This window comes from Amphibalanus amphitrite, unplaced genomic scaffold, assembly GCF_019059575.1.
Source record: "Amphibalanus amphitrite isolate SeventyFive unplaced genomic scaffold, NRLGWU_Aamphi_draft 000211F_arrow, whole genome shotgun sequence".
NCBI lineage: Eukaryota > Metazoa > Arthropoda > Thecostraca > Balanomorpha > Balanidae > Amphibalanus > Amphibalanus amphitrite.
Genome location: NW_024881706.1, coordinates 529,972 through 541,475, shown reverse-complemented (window position 1 = coordinate 541,475; position 11,504 = coordinate 529,972). Strand labels below are relative to the sequence as shown.

Below are 11,504 nucleotides of genomic sequence, written 5' to 3'. Positions count from 1 at the left end.
CGAAAGGTATTCATTGACGCCTACCTGGCAGACGCGCCCCACAAACCCCCAAGAGAGGGATTACCCTCCACGCCTACCCTTCGCCGACCAAGTCACGAGGGCCCAAAAAACTCCCACGCTTGTCCGTTTACAAACTCCCACGCTTGTTTACCGCCCGAAAACATGAAGATGTGTCGCCACCGCTTTCGTGACCTTTATAAGAATTAAAATGGTCTCACTTGATAGTTTCGGAAGAAAAAGCGCTGCCAATCGTCCCGTGATGAATATTGCAGTGGTTTTAAAGATGCACCCGAACAACTGTACTTTCGCCCCCACTTGGAAACCGCCAAACAATGTGCCAATATATCATTGGTGCAAAAAAAGTTAAAGAATTGTTGCAATTCAAAACTGTAATAAGACAGCGCCATCTAGTTGTGGTGGTTGAGCCAACTCCTTCAGAAAAGGTTAGGTTAAGGTTCGCCATCCACGGATACGCGTATGCGATATCTCGAGTAGTTCCAACTCTTTCAGTGAGGGCTGTGCCAATGACTCGACACCCGCGGGGACAATATCCGGTGGTGGGTAGCTACCTTATCTTCGGACTGCAGGTACGTTGCATATTTTTGAGTAATAACGCGGGGTAGTCTGCTTACCCTCTTACCCTCTATCTGGACATGGCGAGTTAATACGCATATACCACCCGCAGTGCAAGACTAAATTCGCCAGCTCCGGGTAAAATTGTTTTCACTATAGTGAGGACCGTCCAGAGGACGACGAGAGGTAGAAACAACAGATTGTCGCCGGCCAAGGACAGAAACAATAAATTGATGCGTGAAGGAGAATATCCGGACACGGAGTTGAGTTGCCTGAAAAGACGAAATGTAACGTAGGCATCGCTGAGCGAAAGTAAACAAAATAAACACGTGAAACACACGACAAATCGACAAGTGCCCTGCACCCTCATATTTTATTTTTTGCTTAGAAATGGTCTAATGGGTTGTGATGGGCGGGGAAGCCAGCTGTGGCAAGGATTTTTTTCTTCGAACAACGGTTTCCGAGATATAGCCTCGGGCAATTCTTGGAGTTCGCGCTGCAGCCCTATGTTTGGCGGCCTATAACTCAGAAACTATTGGCTTTTTACGATAAAAACTGTATATGGTTCAACTCACAATCAACCAACAAACATTTTGGCTATCTCGGATTTTCAATTTTTGAAAATTTTGATCACGTGACCTTTTGTCCTATTTTTCGAAGAGTGACCTTGATATTTTCCCCACTGAAAGTTGCAATTTTCTCTGATGACGATTAAAGCCTTATCGATTGTCATTCATATGCGATAATAAAAAAAGTGGTTATCGCCCTGCGTTGACCTCAGGTCAGGTCATTTTTATGACCTGTCCATTATTACGAGCGGGAGCGACAGCGAGATCTCGAGAATAAAGCAAGATAGCGACAAGCGGTAAACGGTAAAGGGTACACACGGATAAGGTCTATAATTTTTACTGGGGTCATTTTCAGGTCAGGTCAAATATGACGTCACAGGAGCTAAAAGGAAGTCAAAATAGCGGCACTATACATATATGAAGTTTTTCTCAAATAACTTTCAAGGTATCCCAGCTAGGAACAAACTAATAGCACCATCGTGATCCTCTCGTCGATCCGCATCGAAACATATGTATGTTGACCTCGAAAGGTCGAAAGGTCAGAAGTTGACCTTAGATCACGTGACCTAAGGTCAACTTTTGACCTTTCGACCTTTCGAGGTCAACAAACATATGTTTCGATGCGGATCGACGAGAGGATCACGATGGTGCTATTAGTTTGTTCCTAGCTGGGATACCTTGAAAGTTATTCGAGAAAAACTTCACATATATGTATAGTGCCGCTATTTTGACTTCCTTTTAGCTCCTGTGACGTCATCTTTGACCTGACCTGAAAATGACCTCAGTAAAAATTATAGACCTTATCCGTGTGTACCCTTTACCGTTTACCGCTTGTCGCTATCTTGCTTTATTCTCGAGATCTCGCTGTCGCTCCCGCTCGTAATAATGGACGGGTCATAAAAATGACCTGACCTGAGGTCAACGCAGGGCGATAACCACTTTTTTATTATCGCATATGAATGACAATTGAAAAGGCTTTAATCGTCATCAGACAAAATTGCAACTTTCAGTAGGGAAGATATCAAGGTCACTCTTCGAAAAATAGGACACAAGGTCACGTGATCAAAATTTGCAAAAATTGAAAATCCGAGATAGCCAAAATGTTTGTTGGTTGATTGTGAGTTGAACCATATACAGTTTTTATCGTAAAAAGCCAACAGTTTCTGAGTTATAGGCCGCCAATCATAGGGCTGCAGCGCGAAATCCAGGAATTGCCCGAGGCTATATCTCGGAAACCGTTGTTCGAAGAAAAAAATCCTTGCCACAGCTGGCTTCCCCGCCCATCATAACCCCTTACACCAGTTTTCAACGAAGAATAAAATATGAGGGTGCAAATTTAATTTTTTATTTGTCGATTTGTCGTGGAACGCCCCAGCCACAGGTAGGTAATCGGGTATATATCAATGTGCCCACATTGCATCCATGTAATGTTTCGTTTACCGCGTTTACCTATACATATTTGTTTATGTGCACTGACAGCTCGCAGTAAAAAAATTCGTTTATCCTTTTCGCTTTTGCCGGCCCCCCCCAATGGTGACGTTTTTGTCCCGACTGGGGGGGGGGGGGGCAGGCCGGTGACTGCGGGGCTCTCCCCATAGGTAGGTATTTCACTTTCCCGGAATTAGTTTTTTTTTTGCAATGGACTTATGATTTTTTATGCTCAAAACGATCAGCAAAGAAAATAAAAGCTTTTGATAAAAAATAATATTTTCTATATTTTAATAGGTATTAGGTAGGGGAAAGTTTATTAGTAAAGTAATCTTGGGGGAAAGTGGGGTAAGACGGTCAGGGTAGGTAAGACAGGCACCCCTTCTGCAGACCAAACCAATAGCGCTACGAGCGACTAGCGAGAAAAATTAGTACCTACCAGCATTGCCTTTCCCACTACAATTGAAGTCTGATGAATTTGTGTTCAGTCGATAATCTTTTATTTTGATTTTTTTAAAACACTCATTTCATTGAAAACATCCATAATGTATTACTATTGTGCAAGCTTTTGTGTGCAGCACTATAGCGTTAAAAACTCTCGATCACTTGTGGTCACTCATATGCCACTGCAGTGTTCATTTAACGCGGATTTGCTTTGTCTGCATCAAATTGTCCACAGAAAAAAAAACGTGCTGAACTTCTGACATTGAGTTTGGGGTAAGACGGGCAACTATGAATCCAATGGGTCTATAATGGTGAAAATATTTTTGTTGCTGTAGGAAAAAAAGAAGCATTTCTAATAAGAATATGCTCGATCCCGATGCTCACAGACATGTTAGCAATATTCCTTCGGCATAGGCGGCGGAACGGGGAGGGCACCGGGGCACCGTGCCCCCCTTTGATTTTGGCATTTTAACATTAGCCCTATGGGCGCTACATGTAAAGAATGGGACCAAAAGTCGGGGGTGCCCCCCTTAATTGAAGGTGTTCCGCCGCTGGCTGAGGTCGGCCATCCAACGACATTTTTCCTGTAAACACGTTTGTGATTGGAGGGTGCCTTCGACGCCCTCCAACGCGGGGCGCGCCTCCGTAATTGGAAGTATTCATATTCACTGTGATTGGAAGATGGTGTTCACCAAGATACCTATAAGAAACGTTCGCCCCCCCCCCCCCCCACCAGTGACCAGCGGATTTTCGTGAAAATCCAAGGATACCAAACGGGGAAGGGTCACCAAGTTCACCTGACTCCTGAGAATACCATAATAAAACAACTGATGGTCTGATGGTAACTGATAATAAACTGATAGTAAGAAAGAAAATTCGCTTAAGTCGAGACGGTTCATTCATTTTTTTGTTGCGTAGAGTGTCATGACAAATTTGACAGCGGAATAGTGTCATCCACAACAGCTGATTTTGTAAACAACATTTGCGGCGCTCTCGGCGGTGGTGGGACATTCATTACATAATTGCAAATGCGGTGGCAAAAACTCAAGTAATTTTAATTGTTTTTACCGTTTTGTTTTCATTCGTCATTTCAGTCCCACGCACAAGGGGGAAAAGCTCAAAAAATTGAGCGCTCAAAAAATTGAGCGGGCCCCATTATGAAGGAATAGGCGAAACGAGGGTATTTTACAATGCCTCTAGCGTCACACTACGGCAAATATCGTATCCAAATAAGGTATCAATGGCAAGAGAGAGCAACAAGGTTTCTTCTCGAACACTCGCCGTGATAATTAATATCGGTGTTTTTGGAAAGAAAATGCCCTAAAGACGCTCAACTTTTTGAGCGCCACTTGTCGTTCGGGACCGCGATACTCAATAAATTGAGCGCCACGACAGACGACAGTCAGCTGGCGCTCAAAAAATTGAGTGCCGGCCAGCATCTACACTCAATTTATTGAGCCTTCTCCGTGACAGGTGAAGCCGGTACTGGCTGCCATTTTTTATGTTATGTTCGTTGAAATACGTTAAACTGAGTTGAAACAGAAATGCAGGAAGTTGAATGCTACGTGGTACCTAAACTTTTCACAAACCCATGGCATCATGTCACATTTTCCGCTAGTAGTTTTATCGGTCGCCTTTCGGATTCGGCACACCTCAAATAATTATACAGGGCTTGCATAATCCGTATGAATACTGTATTGATATTTTCTGACTGTACTGGGAGAAGGGAATACGTGATTACAGAAAGATATCCACCCACGCTTGAATATTGGAGAATTATACAGGAAAAACTGTATTGCCACGGTTACAACTTACAAGGCCATCGCCGCAAACAAACAAAAATACTATACAATGTGGGTTAGATTCACAAACATCATCAAGTGTGGAACACAGAGACGAGCAAAACAACATCACATTATCGCATGCCAGCCCAACCACATTGGAACCGGGTGACCTGAGACCGGAACCTGCGTCTTGCCAGCATACATCACAAAAGCAGGAGGCAGTGTCGTACTGCTTTGATCCAAAATATGCCATATAACAAATGATATAAACGACCTAAGCTCGGACTAAGCTTATCATTATCAAATCCTTAACATGTAAAAGACGAATGGAAACATCGAGTCTCAGACCAGCAGTAGCAACCATCACAGTAGCAACATCACAAAAAACACGCGGCATTATCAGACAGCCGTTTTGTTATCGGGCTACAGGCGGCGACGGCGTGGTTGCAGACCAGCTGCGAGGTAGCGGCGTGCGGGCAAAAGGCGCGGGCACACCTCCATGTGGCCGTGCGGACAGTGCGCGGTCGGCGTCGCATAGTGGGCGGCATCGGGCTGTCCCGGGGCCGTCGAAGCCGCACAGGTTGTCGGCGCATGTGGGCGCGCGCGGTCACCACGGCCAGCTGCTCACCACCAGCACAGACTGCGCAGCGTCGCCGCTCCGCCGGCCAGAACACGCAGACAACCCTTCTTGCAGTTGCACAACACATCGCCAGACTCATTCACCTGCTCCACCATGTTGTTGATGTCACCGAGTCGTTCAAGTTGTGGCTCGTGCCGTCGAGCATGACCTGCCCGATCGGACACGGGTCAGCGGCTTCTGCTCCAGCGAAGTCTTCATCTTGGTGACGTCTTGCTGATCTCCACAAAGGCTGAGCAGATGACCTTACCCACAGGGACGGCCGACGTCCTCGCCAGCGAACGCTTGGTTGTGCAGACCTGCCAGAAAAAGAAAAGCTGTTTGGTGATCTCAAACGATTTTTTTTTCTTTATGCAGTGGAACAAAATGGAAAATATGTCATACAACAGGAACTAAAAAAAGATGCAGCCTAGGTCGTCTAAGAAATGGGTGCAACATTGATAAAATTCTTCCTTGAATGAATTCTACAAATGCTTTTGATAAAATGTGTGGTGATTATAAGGAGACCACTTTACTATAAAATTGCTCAGGATTCCCTATCTGGACCTGTCAAAAAATCCTGACTGCACACCAACAATGAGCAATAAATCCGAAACCTCTACCAGGTACCTAGGGATAATTAAATTCTGATTCAGGAAAATATTTCACATCATACAAGTAAAAACCTTTACTATATTGAAACTGAAAATGTGATGCCGATCCAGTGACCTAAGGGTCTCAAAGTATAATAATGAATTAATCTATTATAAATTTGGTGGTGACTGCCAACTGGCGTCTGGCAGCCTAGACCTTGAGGCTTGAAAGTGGCCTTCCTTTTCCGTTGACTCCGATCCTCCAGATGGAAATGATATAAAGGATCATTTTTATCTTATTTCAAATGAGCCAGTCAGCAAAGTGGCTATCCTGTTTCAGCATTCACACACACAATAGTTGACTGTCAGTCTGTCATGCTGTCAGTGTTGTGAAGTAACGAAGGAGTTGAGTTTTGTTGATTATAAATTGTGATGTTATGTAAAGGACTGGAAAATGAATGTGAAAACAATGGAAACATATTGGCAGAGTATTGTCACTTACTATCAGGACATATGAATAGAGAATACATTCAAATTAATAAGAAATGCCAAATATCAAGGTACTCAATCACTGATAGCAGTGGACTATCATATGTTTTAATGTCAATTATATGAAAGTTAAGACTGAAACTACCTTTTACTTCATCATACCTAATGAAAAATTGTGTGAAGAAAACATTCACAGCCTCTTTGAAGCACTTAGACCACTAAAAACAAAAAAATTCACGTAAATATGTTGTGTCTCTTTCCCTCAAAACATCATATCGGATGGCGCCACTTTCGTCGACAGTTACTTATCTGCACGCAAATCGAGGAAAACGTGAATTGATTGACCTTTACGTGTTTCCAAATTTAAAATCACAGCATATTCAAACTTTTCAGTGTACCTTTTAACATCTAAGTATAACTAAAACGTTAAAAACTTACCTTCAGCACAAGGACGACGACAACCACGCGACCGAAGACGTCGCGACGAAATAAACAAACGGCGCCGCCAAATGAAAAATATTCTCCGATATGGGTGATGTGAAATTGAGTCGCAATCATTTTGGGTAGTATGAAAATTGCTCTTTCCAACAGAACCCTAGTAAAAAAGGTGAATGGACGAAAAATAACTTTTATTTCGACATAAATATTGGCCTGTTTTTAAGGCATCCTGGTATGCCGTAAGATTTCGACCTAGAAATTGGTGTTCCCCCAATCATTGAAGCTTGAGCAGTGAAAAATATGAAAGCCTAATCTGTTTTGCATCATTAGTGATTCTCCTAGGGTGTTGCCATTTCTCCCTAGGTGTTGCGAGTTGCTTTTGCAAAACGTGTTCCTGAAACGGCTCAATTTTTTGAGCCCTCAGCATTACGCCTATGGGAGCCTCTGACGTCACACGCTCAATATTTTGAGCGCTCAATAATTTGAGCTTTTCCCCCTTGTGCGTGGGACTGATTTGTCAGGCGATATATTATGGTTGAAAAGTAGAGAAATTAATGATATCGGTTAGCCTTAGAAATCAGTGTGTGCTTCATTTCAACGACTACGGAGTAATATTGACTTGCTGGTGGGATTTCCCTAATAACATCACTCAGACGAATTCGTGTATAATTGCGCGTAATAATAATTCGTGTATGCGAATTCCGCAGTATATATACCGTCAGGCGGTATATATTGCCTTGGGCGAATTAATGTCTATGTGTATTTATGTGATAAAGGACTATGCCATGGTTGATACTAAGACTGCAAGAACCCCATTCAATCACAATCAAGCATATGGGCTGAATTGTTGAGAAATGGTGCAGGTGCTTACTTACAAAGTACGGAATTTGGATTGGGATTGGTCAGCCACCAGAGGCCTTTAGAAGCCTTTCTAGTCGAGCCCCTTGTGTGAGTTGTGCGTCTGACTCTTTGTCTGTGCGAGGGAGGTACTTTCAGCAGTAGTTTTAAATTAAAGCAAATGGCAAGAATTCAAATTCCCTCTGCTACAAATTTTGCAGTTATAGACCATAGTTTCCTGGTAATTAGCATACCAATTCATTTAAAACATCGCATGAAAACCAGATTGAAACCATTTAAAACCTATCCAACCCAACATGTAACATCTGCTAGGTCCTATAACTACATAGCACATAATGATAGGTAAGACTGACTTATCTGTTGCGTTAATGTAACATGTAATAGGTCAAGGTAGGTACCATTATTAAAAGATATTTCCTCATCTCCAAAATTTCCATAGTTGGTATACCTTATATATTCACAATGAATGTCTTTACAGGGCCAACCAAGTTAAGTATGTAAGTTAAGTTTGACATGTGGCACTTGCAATTTGCATATTATGAAAACCATAGTTAAAACACTATCCATTAGAATTTTGTTTTTTATTGAAGAACAAACTTGAGCTCTCTAACAATTTTACAGAAGGGCATTGATTTTGCACATGACTGTACTGATAAATACTCACTTTGAATTGAGCATGGACCTACTCAATTCTTGTACTCGTACTTTCATGTTTCATATTAAAGGAAACAGTCCACTTTCCTGAAATCAGTATTTTGCTATTGATTTATGATTTTTTATGCTCAAAATAATCATGAAATAAAATAAAACCTTTTTGTAAAAACAATTATTTTCTATATTTTAATATAGGACGAACTATATTCTATGTAAAATAATGTTTGACGCGGAAGCTTATTACGCATTGACCAATCATATTGCGTAGCTCAAACCTACGCATACTGCATTGGCTGTAAGCAGCACGCTGATTGGCTGACGATGACGTGGCTGCATTCCTGTGCAAGGCACGCATTCCTCTACAAGGCACTCTTTTCGGAACGAGAAATGGAATATCTTCGTCTAGGGTGATCGTTGAGCCGTAAAAGCTCCTGATTTGTGCTAGTCTCAGCTCAAGCTACGAAACTGCTATTCCAGCTCAAAACCCCATGCTAAAAGTGAACTATTTCCTTTAAATGCATCTGGTTCTTTCAGATGAACTCTATGGCAAAAGCAGCTTTATGGAATGGAGTTTGTCAGGATTTGGTGCAAAGCCTATTCCTGAAATCAAGAGGAACATGCTATATCCACAGAGTATCATCAAAACACAAGCTAACTCTGCAGAAAAACCATTATGAAGAAAGGAATCCAGGTTTTGTCAATGACTGTGCACAAACCGATGAAACTCCTGTATCTGTCAATGTCACAGACTCTTGGGATGTGCCAGGACAAGTTCCACACAAGGAGAAAGGACACTGTGTGCATAGGAGGACCACCAAGTGTGAGACATCTGTCAGGAGTCGCACCAGTCAGGAGAGGTTACAACAGAAGTTAGTATCTCACTCTGACCATCCTCCACTGCCTTATGGCCCCAGTCCCAACGCGCCCATCTGCTCCTCTGAGAACCCGGTTAGTTCTGACGCCAGTGTGTCAGACAGCGGCAGTGACGGCGCCTGCTGGGAGGTGGCGGCGGGCGGCCGGCCGCCGATCGCCTGGGACCCGGACCTGGCCACCGAGTGTGAGCGCTCCACGCTGCTGTCGGCGCCGCGGCCGCCGCCGGCCGTGCCCGAGCGGCAGCGCGTGGCGGACGCCGCCGCGGCCGCCGAGCTGCGCCGACTGGCCGGCGAGGGGCGGCTGGCGGCCGCGCTGCGAGCCGCCGCCGCGCTGACGGCCGCCGGCACGCCGCCGCCGTTCCCGACGCTGGCGCTGCTGGCCGAGGAGGCGGCGCGGCGCGCCGACCCGGCCGCGTTCGAGCGCGCCCGCCGGCTGGCCGCCCGGCTGTACCCGCTCAACTACGGCCGTGCGGCGCGGCTGCGCGGCCCGCAGCTGGAGCTGCTCTGGCGCCGGCGGCTGTTCGCGCCCGCCTGCGGCCTGCTGCTGCGCTACCGCTCGGAGCCGGTGCGCCGCCAACAGATGGCGCGCCGGTTCGCCGTCTGCTGCTGCCTGGCCGCCCACGAGGGAGCCGAGGACGCCCTGCCTTACATCCAGGTCAGCAGGATGGGCGTAAACTGGTCACCGCATCAGCTGCTTTATCCTTAATCCTACCACTGACATCCAGCAGAGGGCTCATTAGCTCAGCTACTGTCATTCAATGGCTCCCTGTCCGTCAGAGTACCAAGTGTCACTTGTGCATCCTAAGAGAGTCTTTGTGACCCTTTTTGTCTAGTAAGATTCTCTCTGACCTGCATCCTGTCCTTCAGAGTGCGTCAATGGCGCTGTTGTGCCCTATCGAGTATCTCTGACACTCACTTGCATCCCTGCTCCCTCAGGGCTCAGAGTCCCTCTGACCTGCACCTTCTATCCCTCAGAGTACGTCAGTGGCGCTGATGTCCCGCGGCCTCTCGGGTCCGCTGCTCTCCGCCTGGCAGCACTGCACGCTCAGCGACCAGCACAGTTTCCAGGAGGCGGGCCGGCGGCTGCTGCTGGCCCAGCCGGCGGCCCGCCGTCACCTGGCGCCCTACCTGCTGCACGCCCTGCAGGAAGCGCAGCTCACCGGCCGAGAGGACGTGCTGCGCGGCCTGCTCGAGCTGATGCTGCGCCTGGGCGAGACGCGCTTCTACCCGCTGGTGTTCGGGGCGCTGCTCGACTTTCAGTGTGAGTGGTGGCCTGGTGGGGCAGGCAGATGGATCGGTGGGCTGTTGGTTTAGTGTGTTTGACTCAGTCTGGTAATGATTGTATCATTTGGGCGACAGTTTACCAGATGTGGGAAAACTGAAGGGATTGTCTAACGTTGAGTTGTCTTGCTCAGGTCTAATGGAGGACGTCCAGTCGGCCCGTGAGACCTTCAGGCTGGTAGGCGAACTATCCATATCACTGCCATCTACCGTCATCAATCGGTACTCGAGCTTACTGCAGCGCCACCGGCTGAAGGCCCCTGCGGCGCTGCTACGGATGAAGTACCGCCAGCGGCCGCCAGACGGCAGCTCTAGTGTCGCGGCGCCCAAGGTGCCACCGGCGCCGTCATGGTTTGACGATTGGTGAATGTGTGTGATTGAGGGGATGCGGCCCTCAGCGACTCAGGTCAGAGCTTTAGGTACATTGTGATCTCCTTGATTGTTTAGACGCGTTTCAGCGACTTTTTAGCGACTGTTAATGAACGATGTGTTTAAAGGGACCCTCCCACCTTAACATTAGTTTTGAGTTGAGATAGCCAAGTTTGCGGCCAGGCTCAGAAACCACCATTTATCCTGATCGCAACCCCCGCAGCTTTATGGTGTTCAAGAAATTTCTTCCCTTTACTTGCAGGGTGGGACCAGCGTGGTCCCTATCTCTTAACCATTACGGGAATCTGATGACGTCATCAGGCTTTCGAACGTCCGTTAAATGTTTGACTAAAACGTTTTGTAGCATGCGGTGGTATATGCTGCTTTGTGCGCAACAAATGCCGCACTTTCAAATAAAGTCGCTAGGAACAGCGGAGATCCCAAAAAGTAAACAAAAGTAAAAGTCTAATATCTTGAAAACCGGTGAATATTTTTCGATGAAATTTGGTAGATATTCGTTTTTGCTCTTTCTGAAC

The 11,504-nt window shown here is 46.0% G+C and overlaps 1 protein-coding gene across 1 annotated transcript; it reads left to right on the top strand.

The window, feature by feature from the left end:
• The first annotated feature begins 8,962 nt into the window (after positions 1-8,962).
• On the top strand, positions 8,963-11,099 carry LOC122385203. The gene is made up of 3 exons (XM_043373325.1): positions 8,963-9,973; positions 10,294-10,579; positions 10,734-11,099. Exons 1-3 carry the CDS (start codon positions 8,981-8,983, stop codon positions 10,964-10,966), a joined length of 1,512 nt encoding a protein of 503 aa, XP_043229260.1. The 5' UTR covers positions 8,963-8,980; the 3' UTR covers positions 10,967-11,099.
• Positions 11,100-11,504: the final 405 nt, after the last annotated feature.